Genomic DNA, 27,487 nt, shown 5'->3' on the forward strand with positions numbered 1-27,487 from the left:
AACAACAAAAACTGTTTAGTGTTGTAAAAGGCTTGCTGAGGCTTTGCGCTTAAATAATGCATTTGTATGATCATTTCTATCTCTATGAATTTTTAGAGTGTTTATAGACCCTCTCTTCTCATAAATTCCAAGTTCATTTTGACTTACTACTCTCTTCTATTTCAAGGTAATTTTTTCTTAACTTTTCTGCTTTTTTAAAGTTGAAAAAAGTGCAATATTTGGAAGCCTATCCTTATGCATGCTCTCATTGTCATCTTATACTCATTTACCATCTTATCATTTATCTAGGAAATTTGGTGTGGAAAGCAAAGCATAAAAGTTTTCAGATCTGACATCAACGAAAATACCACTGAAAGATCTAAAAGTGATCGTTGCCTTGCGAGAAACTGGATAGTTGTCATAAAATGCATTTGCTCAAATGTATAGCTTATTTCTTACCAATTTATTTTTAGGCAAGATTTTTATTCTAAAATAAACTCAAAACTGATAAATAGAGTAATAGAAAACTCAGCTAAATCCCTTTTGGGAACTACAAAGGCAGCTGGAATTTATCTCCCCTAGATTTATTCAACTACTCATCAGATTTCTAAAAATTTAAAAAAACTGAAGATAGCGAGCTCAAGAAACAGAGCTTAAATATCTGACAAGCTCACATTCAATTCAATGATTCTAGGCACTGAAATTTCTACAGGGATTATTGGAAGTTGACAATTCAAGTGCCCTCACTTTATATTTACTGTGCCCTGAACATTCCAAAGTGCTGATTTCTGTCATAACTGGCCATTTCTAAACAGGGATTTCTAGGTTATGGACATTTAAGAAAATGAAAACTAATTTAACTCTTGTAAAAGTCAGAAATCTAATGTGAAATAAGTTACTCCAAATTTCATTCAAACATTTTGCCAATCCACTGGGGAAAATACCTTTTAATTCATATGTTTTTGTCGCTGAAAAGTAATACTAAGACTGAAAATATGATAATCTCATAGTTGGTGGTATTTTGTTTCTTGTCTCCACAGATGGGAGAGGGAGGTGAAGAACAGTATTAATTCATGTGTTTTGTCAGCCCTTCCTCACTCCTCCAGTGAGAACATTGTCTGTTGGTTGAAAGTTCAAAGCAGGCCAACATTTTGGTGCACTGAAGCATTTCCAAGCAGGAGTGTTCTTCAATTATCCCACCTGGAAACAATGTTCTTTGGACATAAACTCTCTAGAGGGAATGTGTTTGATAACTAGTTCATTATTTTGGTCAAAATTCTCTTAAAATCAGGCAATGTTTTCTAATGCCTTACTTTCACCAATTCGTTTTCATTTAAAACTCATTTAAAGCATTCTTTGGTTATCTAGCTAGAAGTATTAATGTACTGCACATCATGTCTAGAGTGAAATTTTAGAAGTCATGATTCCCACTTCCAGAAACACACAAAAAATTGTAAGTTGTGTGTAAACACACACACACACACACACACACACACACACAGATTTCTACCTGTGCTCATTGAGAAATACAGAATATCTACCTAGAAGGTTTCAGTTGGAACTTTGGTTTGGCTAATTTTCAACTCAGCACTTAATGTATTTATCCTCTGCCTTTCCTCCCATATCTTTCACTTCCTCCTACTCTACTTGGCTGTTTACCAGCTCATGTGATTTACTAGACTACAAACCTCAGACAACTAAAAAATCTATGTGTCTTGCTCTAAAAACAACTCAGATACCTGCTAAAAATATGCTAAAATTATCTCACAATTGAAATTCCTCAGTATTTTAAAGGAAAATCAAAAAGTCCCTTTATTTTCTTATTTATCAGATTTAAGGCCCCAATTTTTAGAGTGTGTCCACATTCTACCTTTAAGCTTTTGGTCTTTGAAAATTGCTAAAACATTAATTTTCCCTATTCGCAGGGAAACAGACTTAGTGCTTCTATGTTAGACCAAAAGCAAACACCATGAGTGGATAGATACCAGTCTGCAGAAGTTGGATATGAGTTGGTTATAATTCCAAATAGTCCGTCTTTATACCACATCAAGTTAACAAAAATATAAACAAATCACACTGGTTTTGTGTGTGAAATTTCTAAATTCTATAGATGACAAATGAGTAGATACAATAATATTCTCTAAAGAAGCTATTTCTAGTTGGTGTGCTACAAGTATTTTTAAAACCTGCAATACTTAACTGTTTCATCAGGAGCACTGACCTCTTTTCCCACATATTGTCAAATTTAAAAAAATGACAACAGCTAACACAGCAATAGCCATCCAGTGTAAGTGAATCAGCAAAAAATACATTTTTGATGTGCCACAGAACTTCAGTGATTAGTTTGTGTGTGCCATGAAATGAAAAAAGTTGGAAATTGCTTCTCTAAAGATCTAGATTCAGCCCAAGAGTGTGGGTTTCTTTAACACCTTTCAGCCACCAGATCACAAGTAAGTCTTGTCACACCAGATCACAAGTAAATCTTAGCACCCAGCAGCAGCTGGCGAAGTGTTCTCTCTACAGCTCCCGGAAAGTACTGCTTTCCTTCAGCCTTTTCCAGCCCTCACTCCAATTCTGGTACAGGGTTTGTTTTCTGCTCAATTCACAGTACCTTGCCATTACGGTCTCCCTTGCTCTTGGCCTTAATGTCTCCTGTGGGTTTTCCTGTCCAACAGAAATCTAGAAATTCTGGCAGCAAAGTAGACACTTGGGCATTAAATGGCCAAACAGTGTTAGTGAAATGCAAGATTTTTGGTCCCAGTTGCAGTCTCTGAAGGAGGAGAATATCTCATCTTTCAAGCAAAGGTTTGTTTTTCTATCTGGTTATAGGCTCTTTAATCAGAATACAGAAGTTACATTTCTCCTGTGTGGCACTCAGCAGTCATAGCCATATATATCTACGACAGGCAAAAACTCTAATGAGTGTATACTCTTTCAAACTCTCTGAAACTATTTCTGACATAGAAACTAACCTTTGAAGAAGGAGAATCTACCCCCACAAGATTCCTATTTAAAACACAATTTTAGGCCCAGCCTCATTTATTCAGTCACTTTATAATATTGTTTTCTATGGATTAAAAGTCATAATGTACATTATACATACTTTCATAGGCCTAAAAATTTTTTCAGGGGTTCCTTGGTATGTACTCATCCCTTTGTTTAGACCCCATATGTTATTCTCCCAGTTAATTACCATACTTTTAAAACAAGAAAAAAATCTTCAGTATTGAACTTACTACTAAGTCTTGAGATGTGCTGTTGTGTCTGTTGATATCCATCTCCCCCTCTCACCTGTCTGTGCTCGTATTTACATTACATTCTCAAATTTCTACTATAATCACCTTTCTCTTATTTAGGTATTGCTAAAACTAGAGAAAGGTTGAAAATCTTACCTTGAAAAACAATTATTTCTATTTATCTTAGTTTCTATAACCTGTCCTTATATATTTTTAATTTCTAAACTTCTTAGATGATCCACTGGGAAAACAAAAGCAAACATATTTAATGAAACATTTAATAGTCTTTTTTGCATATGCAATAAGATATTTTAATGAGTTAAGTGAGTTTGAATATTTAAAATTAAATAACCCTTACAAATTGTTCTCTGAATTTAAAGCAATATTTCACATGCAGTCCAAAATGTTAGAGGCTTATTCTCAATGGCAGCTTCTTGCCTTTAGAATTAAAAAAAAAAAAAAGTTCTATCCAATCACTTCAAAAGCATACATAGAAGAGCTTTAATGTAGATATCAGGAGTAATATAAAAGGAATATATTGAAGAATGACATTGAAATAATAAGAAATAGTTGGTTGCAAGAATTTTCAAGGAGACTATGCCAAAACTGACAGATACCTCATTTATATTCCCAAAATTACTCACTAAGCAGATTTCTATTTTCATGGTAAGAAAAATTTTTTTAAAATGAGGAGGTAAGTCTAAACACATAATTTATAGTACCCTTGACATTTTAAAGTGATTTCAGGAAAATATAGCTATTTACTGCACTAGATTTGATGTAACTATGTAATCATAAACAGAGAATCATAGACCCTTCTCAACTGACTGATAAACTTTCAGCCAAGCAGAAATCTCCTGACATCGCTAAACCTAAGGTTTCCGAGCATCTGCTATATCGTTTTGGGGGACAATAAATCTATTCCAACCATTACATCAAAATTGTCTTTTCTTGACTCAACCAATGTTGTAGTGAAAAATAAGCATACTCTTGCTACAGAGTAGCCCTTTAAATGTGTAAAATAACTAATATTGTCAAGTATCAAGTCATTTAAGTTTTAACTATTACTCAGTTCCCTCAATAGGTCCTCAGATGAAAATGTCTCCTGGATCTTTAAACAACTTAACAACTCTTTACCTCTTAAAAAGTTTCAGTTAATCACTATTCTTTAGAAGTGGGACTTAAAACTAGAAATAAGAATCCATGTGAGGTTTAACCAGTGAAGAATTAGTTAGGAATTATTAAGTTGATCTAGAATCCTAAATCTATAAATTTAGTCTAAGAATGCAATAGTTTTGTTTTATTAGCTGTGAGATAATAGAATTATATATACAATTTATTGGTCTCTGTCCCCATATCCCAGTGCAGAGCTCCTGAAATGCTTGTTGTAATTAATTCCCTACCTAATAAGAGTCCTGGGAGCATCTTTTGTTCTAATATTTCATCTTGGACCCTGGTTCCTGAAACAGGGCTCCTAAATCCTTTGGAATTTCCTTGGTGACAAGAGTCTCTTTTGTTCTAATGAGGTAATTTTGGTGGGCTCCTGGATGGCTTCTGGATGAGAGCTGGTCATGGGAAAGGCCAACCCGTACTTAAAGCTTAGAAGTTTCAGCCCCAGCCCCGCCTCCTCAATTCTCCAGAGAAGAAAGAGGGATTGGAAATGGAGTTAATAGTGGATCATGCTTATGTGACGAAGCCTCCACAAACATCCAAAAATATGGGATTTGGAGAGCTTCTGTATTGGTGAAAACACCCACGCACTGGGAGAGTGGTACATCTCAACTTCGCTGGGAAGAGAAGCTCCAGACCTCGGGACCCCCCTGGAGCTTGCCTTCTCTACCTCCTCATCTAACTGTTCATCTGTACCCATTGTTATATCCTTTAACAAAATGGTAAATGAAAGTAAGTATTTCTCTGGATTCTGTGAGCCACTCTAGCAAATGGAACCCGAGGAGATAGTCACGGCAACCTCTGATTCGTAGCCAAGGCAGACAGAAGTTGTGGGTAACCTGAGAACCTACTATTGTGAAAGGCATCTGAAGTGCGTTGGGGGCAGTCTGGTGGGACTGAGCCCAAATTAACCTGAGGGATCTGACACAGTCTGCAGGTAGACAATGTTAGAGTTAAGTTGTAGAATACCTAGCTGGTGTCACAGAATTGCTTGGTGTGGGAAACCACCTACCCACATCTAGTGTTATGAGTGTTGTGAGTAGGGCAGTAATATAAGAGTAAAAGAAAATCACAGGGAAAAGAATGGAGATTTTCCCAAAACAGTAGCCTATACATAATATTGTTGTTTTATGGGGTTCTCTCTTAATAAAATGCTTAACTCATTTTCACTTGACATTCTGTCAAAGAGCATTTTTTTAAAACTTTAACCTCTTTTTCTATAAATGCCTTCTTAGTAGTTTAGAATTTTCTTATTTCCTTTTTTTTCTGAGTGTGATAGACATCTATTCTATTGCATCTTTAGATTTTCAAATATTGTTCCAGTATCTATTATTTGAGATAACCAGTCCTCATTCCTTTCTGCATCAATCTTGACTGTTTTGGGGCCAGCCAATGAGTTGATTGAACCAGAAGATGGACATGTGATCCGAAGTCTTTCTCTTTTTAAGTTGGAATCAAACAAAAAAATATTCTTCCTTAGTGATGGAACTATGAGATGCAGTAACTGTCAGCAGTAGTGTGCCTTGTATGAATAAAACTAGTCTGTGAAAATAAACTACTTTGTGATGTAAAGTAAGAACCACTCTGGCTGTGTTTGAAATCCTGCTTCCAACTGTCCCTGGAGTTAGCCATACCCTTAGGTTCTCCAAGAGTACATAATCTAATAAATTTATTAAAAAGAAAAAAGCCATTTTAACAACAGGTTCTAACCTAAATATAGATTTTTCTATCTAAAGTTTTTCCTTATATCTTCCTCCCGATTTTATGTCATCTATTAACTTTCTATTGTTGCTATAATATGAACTTGGTACCTTAAATAATCCGAATTTATTGTCTTAGAGTTCTGTAAATCAGAAATCTGATATGACTCTCACTGGCTAAAATCAAGGTGTCAGCAGAGCTGAATTCCATTCTGAAGGCTCTAGGGAAGGTTTCTTTGTCTTTTCTACCTTCTAACATCATCTACTTTCCTAGGCTTAATGCTCTTTTCCTCCATCTTCAAAGTCAGCAGTATTCCCATCTCTCTGATCCTGACCTCCACTGGGAAAAGTTTTTTTAAGGACTCTTGTTACTAGACTGGATTTACCTGGATAATCCAGGATAATCTCATTTTAAGGTCCTTAATTTTGAGCACCTGTGCAAGGTCTTTTGCCACCCAACACAACATATTCACAAGTTCTTAAGGCTTATAGATGGACACGTGGGGTTGGGGGTATCCCTCTGCTTACCAGGAAAACACAAACCAGCATTCCATTTCTCACGTCATTCAATTCAGTAATAAAAATACATTGAACAGGAGAAGCCACATACTCTTCACATTAACAGAAACATGTTAATCAACATTATTTGGAAACAGTTGTTAAATTCACAATGGCTCCTTCAAAATTATTTTCTGGAAAGAAAATGTTGGCTGGCTTTATCTTCCTTCTTCTGAAGATGAGTCTGAAGATCCTTACTAGATTTCCCTAGCATACAGTTAAGATGCAATATTTGAAATGTAGAATTATAAGTAGTTCCATACCCACATACTTGAAGCCTGAGGCAGCTATCATTCCTTAGTATAGAGAGTAAACACAGCATATCTCTTTGTCTTACTGACGGCTTTGTTTCCCCAAGCTGCCAGCACAACATCTGCCAGGCCAGAATGCACCCTTTCTGTGTGCCACAGAGCCACTGCCGGCCAGATAAACGACCCATCCATGCTGCACGGTGTAAGGGCAAATGCTTTCCAGACTCTCAGCAGGCGGTTTTCAAAAGGCAAAAACTTCAAGTAGTAATGAAGCTGCAACTCCTCCTTTCCCAAAAACCTTTAGAGTGGTTATGGAGATGTTGATTCTGTAATGACCTCATACTGTCTGCGATTTTATTGATTTTGTTTTTCAATAGAACTGTTAAAGATTCCAATTCTCAGATAGGCAGAATGTGGGCAGATGCTCATATGCTCACGCATAGTTCTGCCAAGATATTTTTTACATCTTTCAGCACTTAAAACAAAATGAAGACATGTGTTATAGATGCATGCTACTGGTAACCCACCAGAAGAAGAGAGGTTTTTGTACAGTCATTTCCTGGATGAAGTATTGTATTAAAACAACTCTAGTGAGAAAAAATTAACAGCTCTTTCAAAATAAAAGAGATTTTCTTCTGAGTAACCTTACAACACATTCCTAATTACTAAAACCCATTTAAATGGCAATTTGGGTCAGCATATTCAAATGTCATCCCTGCTATTTCTAATTCAACATAAACTTCTTGTCACATTTACTGGGTAAGCATCAAAACACAAAATGCTGCAACAGCTTATGCTCTGTTGATGTTCATTCATCTACTGTGCATTGGAAAGGCTCATTTCAAATATGGCATGAAAGAAAGAAAAGTAAGCAAAAAACAAACTCAGAAGAGACTTGAAATAAATTGCCTCAAGAAAAACACTCAAGAAGAAAAACTGCAAAATCATAGCCTTACCTTGGGAGACTTAGGCAGACCCACTGTCTTTTCTTCTGCCACGTTTAGCAGAGTTAGCTTTGTTTCTCCCACTGAGGGGTGTTTGGGAGGGCGAGGTGGGGGGTGCAAAAGAGAGCTTTCATATCTTCGCATCATGTAATATTGTTCTTCCGTGATCTCTTCAATCAGAGTCTTGACTAGAAATGATTCTGTATCCTGAGACAAAGTATTATTAACTAACTGAACGGTCATATTCAAGCGACTGACAGGAATTTCCCAGCATTCAGTGAGGTTAGAAAAATCACTTATGAGTAGATAAGAGTCCGTGATCGTTTCCTCCAATTGCAGTCCTGGAGTAGCAGCCAAAATGTCTTCTTCGATGAAAAGATCTCTCACAGAGACCTTCACATTGAAGGGCCAGTGGAACTGCGCACAGAGCTCAGAAATTTGGTACTGTTTCTTATCATGAATCACCTCCACAAAGCCTCCTTCCATGTACAAAGGGAGCAGTGCTGCCTCATACGATTTTTTGAGGATTTTTTCACAGGCCAGTACATTCACTACTTTTTTGATTCCCTCACAGAGGACTTCAGCGGTCTGTGAGTGATGCACTAGAAACTGGTCCCCGACAGACACAGATGACAACTCATCATGAGGCGAGTGAAAGGCTTTGGTGGCCACCACGTGGAGAGTTTCCTTCTCACTCTTCGCTATCTCGAGGTCATAAGCTGTGGGGAACTCCCGAGGTCGTCGCTTAAACTTGCCTTTATAGCTAGTGGGAATTAAAAAGTGTCTTTTAGGAAAATTACTTCTAATTTCTGAAGCTAAGATCCTAGATGCCTGATACTTTTTGTGAATCACAATGGTTTTCCCAGGCTGTAAAATGCTTCTGGGTAGCTGGTTTCCCTGAGGCGCTTCTATGACTTCAGCCACTATGGGGAACTCTTTACTGGTCATTTCTGAAAGATCTTCTGTAGATAACAGCTGAAGAAACCAGTTGGCATCATAACTGTCAGTAATGTCTTTGACTTCAACATCTAAACTGGGTAGGATGCGAACTATATCCTTTTGGACTGGAAAAGAAAAGAATATGACATTTTGTGCATCAAAATGTTGATGTGGTAGTATTACAATCTCTTGAGGTGCCGTAGGTAAATTTAATTTAAAAAAACTCTGATGTTCATGATATAACATTTCTTATATGTGACTCTCCTCTCCATTTTTCAAATTTTAAAATGAAATAGATCGTATATAAAACCAACACCCATAAAACTGTTGCTCAGCTTAAGAAAGAGACATCAGTCAGTACTATGAAGCCCAATGAACCTCACCAAAATTCCATGACCATTATTGCCTCTAAGAGTAACAATTCTCCTGATTCTAGTGTTAATCATGCCCTCATTTTTCTTTATAATTTTTTCACACATAGCATACATGAATTGATGTGCATGTGTATTAATGTATACATGTGCATTTTTTACCCACAAATAGTTTATTATATTAGTTGGTCATATCAGGTCCAGGTAATATATGTAAAATTATCTTTGAAGAAGGTTTTGGTTCATATAAGACCTTCACTACATAAGGCCCTAGACAAAAGTTTATCATGTGCCATATTGTCACATTGCAAAACCATGGGATATAGGTACTTAAGATTAACATATCGAAATGGATGCCACTATACAAAACTTTTAATTTTTTTTTCTGCTAGTACTACAGTAACACCTGGATAGAAAACAGTGGCAAAAGATGGGTCATAGTCAGAGGAGCTCTAGGTATGCTGGGGTTGGGGTGCTTACCAATGTATTCTTTGCCTGATGTATCACTGGGGCCAGATGAATCTCTGTATTTTTTTCAAGAGCACACTGTCCCAGAACTCTTTATGTGAGACTATAGAGACATTTAAAATATTGTCCAGAAATTATCTGCTCTCCATATACTGCCCCACATGGTAGCCTTATAAACATTCTTACATTAAAAATAAAGTTATTTGTTGTTATTAACAGGATATTTAATTATTTACTTTTTGACATCATCTTATCACAATGTTTCATAGTATTTTCACAATCCACCATTGTGTCCCATTGTCTCCAGACACCCTTTTGTCAATACCTTTTTTTCCTTGTATGCCATGAAAATGAATAATTTGGAAGATAGAACCTCTTTTTTAAAACATTACTTATGTTATTATATTTTATATTATTAACTGCTCATGTAGCACCTGAAAACTGTATCTCTATACTTTATGTCATATTACTTGTACATTTTATGTACCAAGTTCTTGAAGACATGGAATGAAAAACTATTACTTCCTTGAATATAAAAAAGAAAAAAATCAAAGCTTGTCTATAGGATGAAGGTTAGTAAAAATTATAAAAATTCCTCATTAATAAAAGAGAGAGGGAGGCTAAAAGAACATTTCTTATCTTTATCAGTTCATTTTACAAGATTTAGCATACTCAAACTTTTGAGATTGGTTGCCGCATATTTCCCTGGGCACCAAGGTAATTCTAGAAACTCTAAAATTTCAGTTATTTAGATAAAAATGAAGTAGGTTTAAGAATTGTAGAGGTAGCAATAGACAAGCTCATGCCATTTCTCAGTCTAGGGAACAGCTAGACATTGGTAGAATAGATATTGTTGAGGAATTTCCAGGACTCCCAAATTGATCCATCAGAACATAGACACCCTAATGTGAACTAGATCTCAGTCTATATTTGAGCACACAGTGGGTGCTAATGGCAAGGAACTGTCTTAATAACTTAGGAGGACTTTCCTGATGCCAGGGAAAGCTTCCAGACCAAGCTATCTAACCTCTGTTAAGTTTTTGTTGTTGTTACTGTTTCCAACTTCTGACCTGCTTTCAGTATTTCCATACCAAATACACTGTAGGTTTGCCAGCCTATCTCATCCTACTAGATATATCAGCAGCACTTCACAGAGTAGATTTCACTTTATCCTCTTTGCTGTATTTTCCTCACTTACTTCTTTACCTTACTTATGATTGTTCTCAATTTCTTTTCTGGTTTCTTCTGTCTACACACCACCCACCTCTTCCCCACCCCTTCACACCTTTTCATGTGTCTAGGTTCTCTTCCTTCCTCTATCCACACTCACACCCACTGTAATTTTACAGTCTCAAGTCTGTAAGTACCATCTGCATGCCAATGACTCCCCAAAGTATATCTCTAGCCAAATATTTCTCCCGCTGTCCAGATATCTACTTAGGATCTCTAACTGGATATCTAATAGATGTCTCAAAATTAATTTGCCCAAACTAAAATTCTGATCTTCCCAACCAAAACCTAGTCTATATGTTGCTTTTTTTCTATCTCAGTTATTGAAGATTTCATTCTCCTTATTCAGCCAAGAGATCTGATATATCATTGCCTTTTTCTCTTTTTCTAATACCTCATATCCATTACATAGGACTACCCTGATCTAAGCCATATTGTCTCTTGCCTAGTTTATTGCAATGGCTCCCTAACCAGTTTTCTACAGTCAAATCTGTATAGGCCAGCCAGAGATTTTTTTAACATTAAATTGATTGTGCCTTTCTTCTGCTTATAGACCCACAATGGCAGTCTCTTTCATTCAGAATAAAAGTCAATACCCTTTCCATGATCCTAGGTACCACCTGGATCTCAGCTCACGGCCGCCTCCCTGACCTTGTTTTTAATCAGGACCTTCTTTTGCATGGCATGTTTCATCTGCTTGATGTATCTTTTAGCCAGATATATTTATGGCTACTCCTCTTGTTCTGCTTCAAGTCTACTTAACTTCATCTTCTTAAATGAAACTTGCTCAATAAGTACTTGCCATAGACTGAATGATTTTGTCCCTTTAAAATTAATATGTTGAAAACTAATCCCCTAAGTGATTGCATTGGAAGGTGCTAACTTTGGGAGATGAGTAAGTCATGAGATCAGCGCCCTTACAAAAGAGACCCAGGAGAGCCTCTTAACCTTATCCCATGTGAGGATACAATAAGAAGATGGCTATCAATGAAAAAGGAAGCAGACCCTCACCAGACACCAGATCTTCCAGCATTTTAATCTTGAATGTCTCAGCTTCCAGAGTGATAAGAAGCACATTTCTGTTGTTTGTAGGCCACCAGTCTATGGCAGTTAGTTTTAGCCAACAGATGGACTAAGAAAGCACTTTAATTAAAATTATAATTATATCTGTCTCTTGCCTTCTCTGTTTCTTTATTTTCCATGTCATCCTTCACCTGCAATCATTCCATATAATTCGCTTATTTATTATGACTGCTGATTATTGTTTGTTTCCCCCAGATTGGAACATATGATCTACAGGGACAGGAGTCTTTGATTGTTTTATCAAACAATGTATCCCCATGTTTAGGATGGTGCCTGGCACAGAGTAGGCACTAAATAAAAAATAATTGTGAAACAATATCCTTGATTGAGTATTAAAGGATGTGATCCAGTTAACAAGTGGAGTTCCATGGGAAATTACATTGGAAAGAAATAGTTTCTACTGCTAAAACTCCTGCTATACATTATAGAAAACATTGTATATTTTATATAAAACATGGTTCTTTAGGTTATAATTTATCTTCCTTAATGGCTTACTAACTGCAATAAATAATTTACAGTTTAGTTTCTACAAAATAATAATCTAGACATTTTAGAGTAAAACAAAAATCATGATGCATACGTGTTGGGAAACGCCCTGTCTGGTTTTAGGAACTGTAACCCTGCCGATAGATGAGAGGGTCCCAAGGCTGGAAATAATCAAGGACGCCTTGGGAAAACAGGCTACTGAGGAGACAAACCCTGTCCTCACATCACCTTGCTTAGCCCTGTGATGGTTGATTGTTGATGATGGTAAGTTTTCTTACAAGGAGAAAAAACCTAAGACAAACATCGGATGGCATGGGCTGCAGGCATGGACTTGGGGACACGGAGAAAGGGCAAAAAGGCCCGCACCCCTTGGCTAGGCTTGGACATGGCCGGAGTCCTCATTCTATCTGAAAGCAGTCTCCTTGTCTCTTGGCGGCTCCCTTCCCCACCTGACTCAGGCTCGAAACAATACTGGAGAAAGTCTAAACTAGATCTGATGGTTCCCAGGGAAATCAGGCCTAAAAGAATATCATTTAAAGTATGCTTTGTTTATCCCTCAAAAGTTATGATAGCCAGCTCATGCTGGGAAGGCAATTTACGTTATTCACAGACGCTGACCCTAAACCCTTCAGCGTTCTCAAACCCTTGGGCGTTCTCATGTTTACGCTCTCTTGTTTACTAGTCTCCTCTAGGACCCATATATATCGGTGTGTTCCCGCCATTGTTTTCTTCAAAACATCATTTATTTTCTGTAAACAGTAACATACGGATGTAATGAGATAACCTGTGCATTCCTATACCCTAGCCCTACTGATAACACTTTCAATAAAAACTTTTGGACAAAGGGGTTCAGGGCCTTCTCCACTAGAGGGATGTGCCCTGTCCCCTCTCCTGGCAAACAGAGAAGCATTTGCTACAACTCATGTTTATTCCCCACATCCGTGACAGCCCCGGGACAGGCTCTGCGGGATTCAGAGCCCCGCTCCCATCTGAGCTGGCCCCCAGACAGTGACCCTCAGATCCCGGAGCGTGAGGCCCACGTGACGCGCTCCATCCCTGCGGCAGTTGTCGCTGCGACCAGGGAGGAGCAGCCACCCGCGCCTGCGAGCCCCACAGCACATATGCCTTAAGGGAAGATTCAACACATAGAAATAGCACATTCAATGAAAATCAACAGCTTATCTTAGATCCATGAGAGAATTGAAGTCACAGGGCAAACCATCACAGCTGAAACTAGAGAGATAGGTGAACACAGAGAGTTACGGCTTCTTAGAAGCAGAAACCGCTGCCTGGGCCATGAACTATAAAGCATAGTTTAAGAGTAAATAACTAATTGTTAGAGACTAAGTAAACATGGACAAGCTCGAGAGAGAAAATTTCTGGATGGTTTAAGAGGATTTCCCCGTACTTTCCTGTGTTTTCTTCAAATTAGCCCACCAGGTTCTCAGGATAAAGTTCAAAGAAAAATCACCTCATGCTTTGGGCAGCATGAGGGGAAAAGTAAACATTTTGAGATATACCAGAGCATTTAGTTGTTCTTTGAAAAACAGAAAACTAACTTGCATTTTTTTCCAGAGTCCAACCCACGAAGGGCCAGGAATTACCCAACTCCAGTCACCTCTCCTTTCTCATGGGAGAAGGGAAATACCCAGTTCCAACCTCCAATCCTCCCTGCCCTTTCTGTTTAACTAAGGGGGCCTGTGAATAATTGAGAAGGGCTTGTGAAAGTCGTAACCTAGAGGCCCAGGGCCACTAAATGACTGAGACCTAACTATAAGATTAAAATGCTCCTCCCTCACAACACCTTCCCAACCATATCAATAGGGCTTCTATATAATTATAAGGATTACAATTCTTAAAAATGACATTTATGACTCGGTTTAAGAAGCGGTCTCTAGGAAAGACAACAGAAGAGGCAAAAAACAAGGATACTACATAAAATTTTGGTCTCTAACACCTCAGCTATAGCAAAGAGTAAACCCAGCCTGACTCTTAGCAAAGAAATACAAAATCTCATACTAAAGGTTTCTTTATCTTGGTTTCTTTTATCTGATAGATCATGTATAGCTTTCAACAAGAAATTACAAGGTATGTTAAAAGGCAAACAACATAGTCTGAAAGGACAAAGCAAACACCAAAAGCAGACTTAGATATGGCAGAGATTTTGGAATTATCAGACTGAGAATTTAAATGATTAATATCCTAAGGGCTCTAATGGAAAAAAATACAAGAAAAGATGGATAGGTAAGCAGAGACATGGAAACTCTAGGAAAGAATCAAAAGGAAATGCTAAAAATTAAAAATTTAAAAGAATGAAGAATGACTTAGATGGGTTCATCAGTAGACTGGAAACAGAAAAGAAAAAGAAATCTGTGAGCTTAAAGATATATCAGTAGAAACTTCCAAAACTAAAAAGCAAAAGAAAAAAGAATGAGAAAAAATTGAACAGAATATCCAAGACCTGTGGGACAATTACAAAAGGTGTAACATGCACACCTGAAAAAAAATGGTAATGCTCAAAGGAAGGAGGAAAAGAAGAGAAGCAAATTTTAAGTAACAATGGCTAAACATTTTTCAATATTAATGAAGCTTAGAGAACAATAAGCAGGACAAATACCAGAAAAGTCAACATCTAGGCATATCATATTCAAAATACAGAAAATCAAAGAAAAGAAAAAAACTTGAAGAAGTCGGAAGAAAGTAATCTTAACTATCGAAGAAGAATAAGAACTACATTAGATTGCTCTTCAAAAATGATGAAAACAGAAAGACAGTGTGTGTTATATTTAAAGCGTTGAAAAAACACCAACTGAGAATTCTTTATCCAGTGAGATTATCCTATAAAAGTCAAGGTGGCAAAATATGCCACCCCAAAATATACCACTTTAGCATAAGGATTATTTTGAGGTAAAGGTGCTTGAAAAACAGCAGATGCAAGCAAGTCATTCTGATCTCCTCTGTTCTACTAGAAAAAAGAGATAAAAACTCCCATGAGAAAGATGCCCTCCCCTTACCAAGAGTAAAGAAACTAAGGAGAGTCAAGAGAATCCTGTACAAACAGGCCTCGTTAAAATAATTCTTCCTTTCTATAACCTCCCCACATAGCTTAGTTACTTTGCTACAATTGCCCCTCTTTGTTTAACTCTATATAAAAGCAAGTAAGTTTCTTTGGGTCTTTATTTCCTTATAAGGGCTCCCATGTCACACGAAACAGGTAAATTCATAGATAAAATATCTAAATTTGTATACTTTTCTTCTCTTACTCTGTCTAATGTCAGTTTAATTTTGAGGCCCAGCAGAAAAACCCTAATAACGTAAAGATAAAACTGTACTTCCCCTACAAAATAAAGGAAAAATAAAGACTTTCTAATTAATATAAACATTAATTAAGAAAGTTTCTCACCTGCATTGAAAGAAATCTAAAGGAAGTTCTTCAGAGAAAAGAGAAACAATATGGGTCAGACACTCATATCTTCATAAAGGGAGAAAAAGTGTTAGAGAAGGAATAAGTAAAGACAAAATATTTTTTTCTATTCCTATTTGACATAACTAATAACAGTTTGTTCAAAATAATAATAGCAATAATATATTGCATAATTATAGCTCATACATAATGAAATGTATGACAGTAATGTTATGAGGGAAAGGAGAGAGGAATTGGGAATACTCTGTTTAAGGTATCTGTGCCACACAGGAAGTGATATAGTATTATTTGAAAGTGGACTTAGATTATAAATGTATATTGAAAACTGTACTGCAACTAGTAAATATATTTTTTAAGTATAACTGATATGCTGAGAGAAAAAAATGGAATCACAAAAAAAGCTCATTAAATCTACCTTAGGAAGAAAAAGAGTGAAAGAAATAACACATCTACTTTGGAGATGGAGAAAACAGTAGCTATTATGAAAGATGTGTCTGTAACATGAGCCATTGAGAATAGGGAGAAATTACGAGTCAAGACAGGAGGCATGAAAACAGGTTATAATGATCATGAGGTCCAGTCTTAGGATTTTAAACTAGAGCATGGGGTCTGGTCAGGAGACCTGCTGAAAGTGACTATGAAGATGATCAACCCCTTGAATACCAGGCAGAGAAGAAATAACTATTTCAGGAGAATATAAAAAAATTGAAATTAAGAATGACCAAATTAAATTAAGAATTTAACAGATTAATTTGACAACACAATGGGAAGAGACGAAATCCGAGCATTTGCTTTTCTTCCTCTACTGCCTGCTATGAAGCCATGGGCACTCAGTATACTGGCAACTCCGTCTGCCTGGTTATTTTGCACCAGCTCCAAATTTTACATATTTTGCTCTCATGTCTGTTAATAAAGTAAAACAAAATCCCTCTTGGTTCTTTTTAATACTATTCTCTTTACTCTTGCATGTTTTAAGTTCTCCATAGCCAGAAGTTAAAATAAAAATTTATACTTGTTTAAAATTACCTAGGATATAGAAATTACATCTTAAGTGTTTAAACTGGAATAAGATTAACTAATTTTTATGACAAATTGTATCTTATCTAAGTATGCGTCCAAGAAAAAAATAATCATTTTTTGTTTTGTTTTTCTTATAAAACAAAATTTTCATGATCATAAAAATGTGTTTAAAAAAACAAGAGGAGAAAAACAAGATAAAAGATTTACAATGTTTTTTATCAATTTATCAGCTTTATGTTACCACTGCTTACATTTTTGTTTGTATAATTCTAGTCATGTGTATGACATATTCTTTAAACAAGCATTTGTTATTTTGCAATTGGAAAATGTAATTCTCCCTCCACTCCCCCACCCCCCAGCAAAACAAACAGAAAAATAAAAAACAAGCTATAGAGCATAAGCTAAATTAGAAAATTTCCCCCCCCAAAAAGTTATCTTGACTTCAAAATGATAAGGAGATAAGAAGGCAGCAACTCAAAGCACTAGAGACACTCCTGAAAGTGTTTAGTACAAATTTTCCAGTTTCAAACTAATCTGAAGTAAAAATATTATATACTTATGCAATCTTAGTTTAGACTTCCCAAATTTTCTTTCTGGGCGAACATGATTTGTCTTTGCTTGGGTATGTTTTCTGGTTATTCAGAGGGAGCTCTTGTGAAACAAACAAACAAACAAACAAACAAACAAAATGTGCATTCCATTTTCTCTAAAAGGCTGCACTTGTTTCCTTTTAATGCTGCTGAGTCATTTTACTAAATTTTGTCTTGATGCCTCTTTTTCAGGGAAAGTCCCTTTAAGTCCCTTATGAAAGTTAATCATAATGTGGTGCTTTTTTTTGCATTTTCCACCCCAACAACTCTTTTAGCTACCTGTAAATTTTGGGGAACCAAATCTCAACTAAACACAATATTTAAAAAGAAAATAAAGATTTACATTTAAGCTTGGGTAGTGTTGGGCAATGCATGTTTCCTCCGAAAGTTAATATTTAATTCTGGAACTGAGCATGTAAGAACCTATCCTTTTCAATTGGCCCTGAATTGATAGTGCAGGGTTGAAAATCAGTTGAAGTAATCTTATTCATGTGTTGAAGATAAGGTGGTTTTTTTTTTTTCTAAACAAGTTTTATAAATTCTTAGCACTGCAGTTTCTCAGAATTTCCAGTTCTGCCTATATAATTATTTAACAACAATAATAATTCATGTATTTGTTGGAAATTTTCGCTTTCTAAGTTTGTCATTTATTTTCCAAAATTGCACTCATTTCTTTCAAAAGTGCTTCAAATATCCCATCTCTAGCTCTCAGTTTTCAGTGAATTTGTTTTGTTTACATTTGCATCGCATTATACTCTTTATGATGATTATTAGATGCACTAATAATTTCTGAGCTCTCCCTTATTCTAGACTTTTAAATTAGATTTTGCTTTATAGTCCATGCATTTGGTCTCAATTTTCTTTACCGCTATTCTGTGAATTTTTATTTATTTATTTATTTAGTTTCATTACAATAAGAGAAGCTATACTGTGAATTTCCATTTTGTTAGATGGTTCTCCTCTGGTTCTACTGCTGTTTGTGTTTAGAAATAGAGAAAGTGCCTTTTGGATTGCTAACACTGGTAGCAGAAAAAAAGAAATCAGCATGACATTCACTGAGAAATTGAGTCATTTAAAATGAACATACTGGCTTTTCATGTGGGTTTATTTGTAACACTGCTTTGTCTTTTACATTTTCATTTGGTTTATAAAAGCTAAGAAAAGTGAATAACCATTGCTTATATTGGATAATACATTTCAACATGTTTTCCCTGCTGATGTTTGTGATGGTTAGTTTTATGTGTCAACTTGACTGGGCTCTGATACCCACCCAGTTAGTTAACCAGACGGTAATCTAGGGGTAGCTGTGAAAAGTATTTTGTAGGTGTGGTTAACATCTAAATCAACTGACTAACTGACTTTGAGTAAAGGGTGTTCTGTTACCCTCGATAATGTAGCTGAGTCTCATCCAATTGGTTGAAGGCCTTACAAGCAAAAAATGAGGTTTCCCAGAGAAGAAATTCTGCCTCAGGACGGCAGCATCCACTTATGTCTGAGCTTCCAGCCTTCCAGCTTGTCTTACAGATGTAAAACTTATTACACCCATAATTGTATGAGCCAAGTGTTTAAATTAAATAAATTGATCAATATACAATATTAATAATAAGTAACATTATATATACTGTTTCTCTGAAGAATAAAACTGATAAGAGTTAGTAATTGGTTGTATAAAAATAAATAAATTCATATAGGTAGTAAAAACTATACTTTCCTCTGCTTGCTGTTTGATATTTCTGCTAGCCACAAGATGGATGTCAAAATGAAGAAAATGAAATGGAAGCTGACTTGAGTATTCACTGGTTCTAAATATTATGTTAAATCACAGTATTTTCATAAACACATATTAATAAAAATTGAACTTGTTTTATGAATATAAATAATATCAACTGTAGTGCCATGAAGTGAACATTTATGCTCCTTAGTTATTAAGTTCATGAATATGTCATTGTAATAAAACATATCTAGACATGGTGAAAAAAACCCTCTTGTTATCTAAATGAAAACTTTGTATCATACAATATGTACATATAGAAGCAACTATTTTAGTTGCTTCTTTCATTGATTCATATGTTTGCTTTATTGAACATTGAATATTTACTTTATCTCAAGCATTGGAAGCTAAAACTAAATACATAAGAAATTGACTTTCTTAAATACACAGGAAAAAAAATACAGAGTAAAACTGTGGGTTAGGACCAATTTAAACAAGTAGAGAAGTTTATGCATGAAATATGTTGCCTTCTAACCAGTTTTCCCCTCAAATTTACCAATATTTAAAAAGAGAGAGTGAGAAAAAAAGGTGTAGTGAATCTAAAGGACATCTGCAATCCTTAAATCAAATGAAAATAGAACTCAGATGGAAGAATGGTAACTCAGATGGAGGAATAATAAATGATTTGGCAAAATAGAAAAAAAGAAAGCCTATGCATTTACCTTAGAAGTCCAATGAAAAGTCAGCCCTTTTTGCCCCCCAAATTGCCCTACAAGTTGGAGGCATAAGGCTCTTCTGAAGGTGTAAGAGAGCTAGGTGGCAAAAACAAGGAAATTATTTGAATGTCTGAAAAGTGGGTAAAGCCAGGCTCCAACACTAATCTGGGGGACATAAGGCAACCACCGTTCCCACCACTTTCTCTGCAGGAAACAGGAGGCACAGGATCTCTGAATCTGGAAACCAGCCGCAGGTGGACGGGGAGAAGCACGGCACTGAAAGCAAAGGAGGAAGGCCAAGTCTGTGGGGAATGGCGACACCCTCAGCCACTTCCCCCCTCGGTTGCAATAGTTCATAAGCCCCAGAAGATTCTTCTCTGGTCAAACCAAGTACGACCCAGAGGAAAGACTTTTAGACCTGAATTTGGGAAAATGCGCCCGTGAAACACGAGGCAAAATGAAACCTAAATTCATAAACAAAGGGGTTGTGTGTATAGTGCCTCACTTGTTCATTAAAATGACACACGTGAAAATATGAACAAATAGGAAATACTTTCTAGACTTGAGGCAGAATAGTTAGCAAGAACGACACACCAAACCTTTTTTCTTAAAAAGCCCAAAGGAGGCAGATAAAATGCAAGGAACAGTAGAAAACTTTTAAAAATGTAAAACAGTCTCAGAGAGATAATGTATCACTTCTTTAAAATAACAACACAATAACATTTTAAAATTATGTAGGAAATAACTCTTGGAAATTAAAAATATGATTGCTAAAATTAAAAATTCATTAAAACAGTTGGAAATGTAGTTAAAGAATTTTCCCTGAAGGCTAACCAAAGACATGGAGGCATAATATAGAGAAGAAAAAAGTCCTAAACCAACATGGGAACTTCAAAATCAGATGAGAGGTTACAGAAAGAGAAAAAAGAAAAAAAGGTTAAAAGGAAAGTATCAAAGAAATAATCTCAGAAATGAAGGACCTAAATTTCCATAGTGCAAACTGCCATCACAATGAAATAACAGACCAATCCACCGCAAAGTACATTGCTGTGAAACTTTTGAATACCATGCATAATCTCTTAAAGGCAAGATTGGAAGGTAGAACATGAGGGACCAAAGCCTTCAAAAGTCTGAAGACAATTATTTCACCCTGGAGCCCTATAAATAGCCAAATCATCAATCTTATGTGCATATAGAATGAAGATTTTTCAAATATTCAGGTCCTCTAATTAACTAATAACTAATGTTCTGCACCTATTTCAGGGAGCAAGCAGGGGACGGGCTTCTCAAAACTATAATAAAACCAAGAATGCAGTTGTTTGATTTCAAAAATTGCTAGTAGGCACAGAAGCAAGTCCAAGGGGAACCATGGGAATGAGTGAAAATCTAAGTCCCAGGACAGCACTGTTATGGACTAAATGTTTGTGTCCCTCAGTATTCATAGTTTGAAACCATAAAACCCTCCCCTCCTATGTGATGGTATTAGGAGATTGGGCCCTTGGGTGGTGATTAAAATTAGAGGAAGTCATAAATGAAGTCCTTATGAATAGGGTTAGTGACCACAGAAGAATTATGAGAGAGCTTGCTTCTCCTCTCTGCTCTCTACCATGTGAGGGGATACAGTGAGAAGTCAGCAGTCTGCACCCGGAAAAGGTTCCTCACCAGAACTCGACTTTGAAGGCACCCTGATCCTAAACTTCCAGCCTCCAGAACTGTGAGAAATAAATTTCTGTTGTTTATACGCCACCTGATCTTTGGTGTCTTTGTTACAGCTGCCTGAGCTAAGACACACACCTGTGCAGTAGGTCTAGAGAGCAACAAATTCTAATTAGAACATGAGAATGAAAAGTTCCACAAGGAGTACTTGCAGGGGGAAAAAATAATACAAAAAGTAGATCTCCTGATAGTTTGGTCTCTGTGGAAAATGAAGGATTTTTTTTTCAGAGATATTAAAGAATAGTATAAGAATTAGGAAAGGATTAAAGAGAAATAAGCATGAAACAATAAGGTCATCATTACAGAAAACCAAAGAGTTAGTTAAACAAAATGGAATTATAGTAATTATTAACCACTTGATTCAGCAGTGAATTGTCACAATAAAAAAATATTAATTATAATTTACCATATACTGAGAGAATGGGTAAAAGAAGAGGAAGTAGATATATAAGAGAATAAAATCTTCATCACCATATGGGGTAGTAGGTAGTTACTGCCTAAAGTTGATGACTTGAAAATTAGCAAAATCCCTGTAGTATTTGGAAAAATAAATTCAAATACAAAAAAGGAGGGACAGAGTATTTAAAAGAGTTACACTGGAGTAGCAGAACATGTGGGAAATTAGGAAATGGTTTGCTGATAACTTTATGACTTTTTCCACTATTTAACTTTTTTGACTTTGATAAAGATTGGACTCATTTTCAAAAATGAAATGAGAAAGTTAATCTTTCCTTCAGAATGCTAAAGATCAGTGTTTTTTCCTTCTACCCATTTATCACCTATTATACAATATTCATATGCTACTTTTCTGATATTGCATTTCTGCTGTATGACAGGCTTATAAGTGAACTAATAGGTTATACTTGAGCAAAACTGTACCCCCAAATTTTGGAAGGCACTGTGTTTTTTCTTTTTTAAGGGGCATGCAGATTCCCAACTTTTAAAATTTCAGTTAGGGAAGAAGTAATTATCAATCTATGCTTCAAAACATAACATCAATAAAAAGTTTTAATGACAAAGACCTTTTCTGAAGCAAATTTAAGTAGCTGATTTTTCACTTACAGATATGCATTCCATTTCTTATACTAGTATTAATTTTATCTTCCTGTAAAAGGCACAAATAGATTTTTTTATGACTTATATGTGACCTGTAATTAGAGATTTTGGACAATTATTTATATCTGTTTTCCAAAAAGATATAATTTTTGCCAAAAATATTAAATGTATGTGAGAATTAGGGGTGGGTTCAGGCCTATAGTAGGGATTATAACCAAGAATTTCCAGGAAAAATTACTTCATTTAAACCCTTTTTTGCTACTTTTCTTTTTTATGGAGCCTAAATGTTAATAATAATACCATATTTAAAACTAACACCAAGTGTAGACTATCTTTTATTTCCTCTTTTCTCTATTTATTTGCTATGTTCTCTTTTCAGCAAATTAATATTTTAAAACTTCCTGTAGTTCTCAATAGTTTTCATCTTGCCTTTTTTCCTAAAGTTTCTTGAAAACTTGTTACCCCAACTCAACCTTATTCTTTCTCGTCACTTCAGAAAGGAAGGGCTCCGGCAGGGGAGGATTCGAGTGGTTCCTGACACTCAAGGCTATTGGAAAGCACCTTAGCAACCTACCCTTGGCTTCAACGCAAGTTTGAATCTTCAATTTAAAAAAGAATGTGAAACAAGACCACAGTTGACTTTTAAAATAATCTACACTTTATATTTAGAAGAAAAATGCCTAGAACAACAAAATTATTAAGAATTGGGCATTTTGTATAGGACACTCATCCTCTATTTCCACAGAATATTTTGCAGTCAGTACACATGCAAAGCAGTGTCATGGAGTACCTGTCCCAAAATTGCTATACAATAAGAACTAATATTTAAAATAATCCACAAGAAATTAAGGATACAATATCATTAAAATCAAAATTCAATTTTAATATCATTAAAGAATGGAAATTGAAGTATAACACTTTGGAATGATTTTGTTTCAACCAAATGATTTCTTCCAGGATCTTTGTTAGCAGGAAACCATATCTAAGTCCATCTAAACAATTCTGCTTAAATCCCCTGTTCTTTTGTCAATGTATTTAACAAACTGTTCCACCATTTAGCCAGTAGACCAAACCATAAGCCTAGAAGCCTTGGAGTCAGGTTGACCTTTTCCCTCTCCAGTAGTTCTCCATATCCTACTGGTTATACTTTTTAAAAACCTGCCAAAACCAACTATTGGGTTGGCCAAAAAGTACCTGACATTTTTCCTGTAAAATAAAAGACAGATTTTCCATTTTCACCAGTAACTTGATTGATTTGGCTATTTTAAGTACGTCACCTATCCCCTGCCCGCTAGTGGCCGCAGGTGCTACTAGATATCTTCTAATGCATAAGACAGCCACACAGTGCAGAATTATTTAGCCAAAACATCAGTACTACCAAGAAACTTCACAAGACCACTTTTCACACTTTTGATCAGTCACAACACCTTCTCCATACATGCAAAAATCTTTTTTGTGTGTGTTTCAAGTGCATTTTTACCTTTCTTGAAATAAAGCATAATACACCAAAATAGTTGTATGTTTTCTTCCATCTTCAATATTAAAATGGCTGTACAAAAATTCACCAATTTTGATGGTTTTTTAAAATGTACTCTGATATGACAGCTGTCACAATACAATCTAACAAAATTGTTTAGAATAAAGTCAAAGACAACTAAGCATTACTAGAGCCATCATATGGAAAAAAAAAATGTAACAGACTTTTTGACTATGCCTCTCTCTCTATCTCTCTATGCCCAATGCTTTTCTATGCCTGTACCTTCCAAATCACTGTTGCATTAATCCTCAGTACTCTGGCACCAAGCAAATGGACCTCATACAACATTCTGACCCTGCTTCTCCCAGCTGAAAAACCTTCACTTTTCCCTTTAATAAATATTAACTCCTTAGCATATATTTAAAAACCTTCCATGAGTCATTCCTTTCCCCCATTGCACAATTTGAACTTTGTCTCTACCTGCCTCCTCCTCCCTTTCTTCACACCAGCAGTACTACAGCTCCAATCTCTTGCTCACCTGCTTTGCCACAAGCTGCTATGAGTTCCTCAAAGGTTTCCGCTCCTTGTTTGCCTATCTCCTACTCATCCTTCAGGTCATTGTTTAAATGCCATTTCCCCAGAGAAGGCTTTCCGGATCCCTAATTTAAATCCATTAAATATAACCATCTTGTTCAGATACTTAGGTTGTAGGTTGGCCTTCGTTTGCAGCTATGTGATAGGAGATGCCAATGGTTTTAGAAAATTAACAAATTATAAAAGGAGAAAATGTTAGCCATTATTTATGAATATTGAAGAAAAATCAATTATTAATTTTGATTGAACATTTTGATATAACTAACAAAACACTAATGCAAGTACTAAAATTTTTTTGCGGCCTCGTTTTTTGTCAAATTAAAAAATAATAATGCTATGGACTCAATCTTTTATAATATTAAAAAATAATCATTATTTGAGTGGGATTCCTTACCTATTCTTTTGGTTCAAATGAATTAATCAATTTGTGGTTAAATATCTGTATGTAACAAAATTCAACATGTGGTTCTAAAACCAACCCAGATTTTCACATCAACTTTTCCATAATTGTACAGGTGACCAACAATATTAAAGGGAGCAGAGATATATAGAATTTGAGAGAGGAGTACACTTTGACCAAATATTTTTACATACTACTTTGTTTTCAAGTGTATTAAATAACCTGAATAAAGTATTATTTCATTTTCTTTTTTAAAAAGGTTTATTGACTTTAGAGAGATAGGAAGGGAGAGAGATAGAGAGAGAGAGAAAGAGAGAATGAGAGAGAGAAATGTTGACTGGTTGCCTCCCATACGTGGCAACCAATCAACTAATGGATTGAACCCACAACTTTTTGGTTTGCGGGACCGCACTCCAACTAACTGAGCCATGCTGGCTAGGGTTTATTTTATTCTCGAAACAATTCCAAGAGGCGGGCAGGCGAAGGAATATCATCATCCTTTTTTGTGTAAATACAACTTTAAATGCTCACTCAAAGCCACCACCTATTAAGTTATTGTTCCAGACTTAAAACTCAGGACTTTTGACTGCAAGCTCAGAACTCTTTCTACAGACTTGCCTTGATTATGTACCTAATCTTGCAAATTCAAGATAATTTGCAAGATTAATTCCTTTAGGGTAACAATGTTCTCTCTAGCTATCCTTATTTTAAAATGTAAATAATTATCTGAAGATTATATATTTAAGCATGCTTATGTATAAATTAATTTTCCACATCATTTTCCCTTAGGTCAGCAGAACTGCCAGCTACTAGGGGAGATTTATAACCAGTGATGGTGGCTGAAGAAAAGGTTGTCACAAAAATAGGAGTAAGAGACACATTAAGGAAAGTGCATTTTTACCTCTTTTTGACCATCACCATACAAGAAACCTTCTTTTTAACCAAATACATTCTATTTTTAGAAGTAGCTTTTTCTAACCATTTTGAACTAGCAGTGGTAAAAATAAATATTTTAATCTGTATGAGACAGTTAGAGCAGCTTACATTTAGTTAGCACCACATAATTTACAATATATGTTTATATATATTATTCAATTTGATCCTTGCAGCGAATATGCTCTTTGCTTATTTGTACATGAGAATCTAACTCTCAGAGGGCTTAATGGACAAGTCAGGGACAAAGTCCCATTCTTCACTCTGAAGTTTTTCACTTTCTTAAATCACAAAATGTTCCCGCTCACAGAACATCATTCTCAGTGGATACTTACATTTCATCACACCTTGAATTTCATAAACAGGCTTGAGTATCAGAGCACCATAAAAGCCTTTAGGGAATGGATTAGTTAAGTCCCACTTATCTGAAAAACCTGTAAGTTTCACAGTTCGTGTTCTGTTCTTGGGGATCTTCCATTCAACAATCTCCTTTAAAGTATAAATATGTTCATCTTCACACTCATAGAATTCTCCTTCTTGTGACAAAGGCAATGTAAATGAGTGATTTTGATGATTCCTTATCACTCCGCAGTTCACCATTATTTCTCCATTGATTTCTTCGACTGAGTTGAGAACGATTTGCTCACCCTGCTTTATGATGAGGTTCTCCAGTTTCATATCTTTCTGATGATAGAAGCAAGGATGCCCTAGTCTACTTTGTCCAATATGGATGGTCCTGGTAATTTCTTCCATAGTCAGGTATGGAGTTTTATCGGCCACAATCTTAAAAAGACCTAAGAACAGAATTGTGTGAATTAAGGAGAGTTCTTAAAATGCAAGTTCTCTACACAAATCGCATTGTAAAAGTTATAAAACAAGTATAATATAACTTTTAAAAGTAATGTACCTTTTTTTAAAAAAAAAAAGATTAGATATACCTTTGTGAATTCTAAACTCTACTAGGAAAAATTTTAATGAATCATCTGCAGCTGACTGGACCATCTGACTTACGAAACACAAATGGAGACCAGAAAAAAATACCTACAGGAAAAAAAGGTCCCATTCTTGGAAATGGTAAACCTGTATGAGATACTGACTGTGTGATGTTGAGCAAGGCATTTAATCTTTTAAGATCACATTTTTTAATTTTTATTTTTAAAATGAGAAGATTGGATTAGATCAATGTTCCCAGAAATGTAATCTTTAGACACAACAAAATTAAGAGACATTCTAGAGGGAACCATTTTATGGGTAAATTAATAATTATAAAAACAATAAACTTGGAACTAGATCGTGGTGATAGTTGTACAACATTGTGACTGCACTTAAAGACACAGAATTGTGTACTTTAAAACAATAGGTTTTATGCTATGTATATTTTACCACAATAAAAACAATTCACACATTTCCCATTAATTTAAGATTTTTCAGAGAA

At 35.6% G+C, this 27,487-nt stretch overlaps 1 protein-coding gene across 1 annotated transcript in view; it reads right to left on the reverse strand.

The window, feature by feature from the left end:
* THEMIS (thymocyte selection associated) overlaps positions 1–27,487 on the reverse strand; it is a 155,629-nt gene that overhangs the window by 68,681 nt on the left and 59,461 nt on the right. Inside the window, exons 3-4 of the mRNA XM_054568927.1 lie at positions 26,388–26,846; positions 7,851–8,902 (exon numbers count right to left, since the gene is read on the reverse strand). Coding sequence (XP_054424902.1) covers positions 7,851–8,902; positions 26,388–26,846 — 1,511 coding nt within the window. The remainder of the gene's footprint in view (positions 1–7,850; positions 8,903–26,387; positions 26,847–27,487) is intronic.

Source organism: Pteronotus mesoamericanus, unplaced genomic scaffold (genome assembly GCF_021234165.1).
Source record: "Pteronotus mesoamericanus isolate MK-2021 breed Mesoamerican mustached bat unplaced genomic scaffold, CSHL_Meso_final contig_20, whole genome shotgun sequence".
NCBI lineage: Eukaryota > Metazoa > Chordata > Mammalia > Chiroptera > Mormoopidae > Pteronotus > Pteronotus mesoamericanus.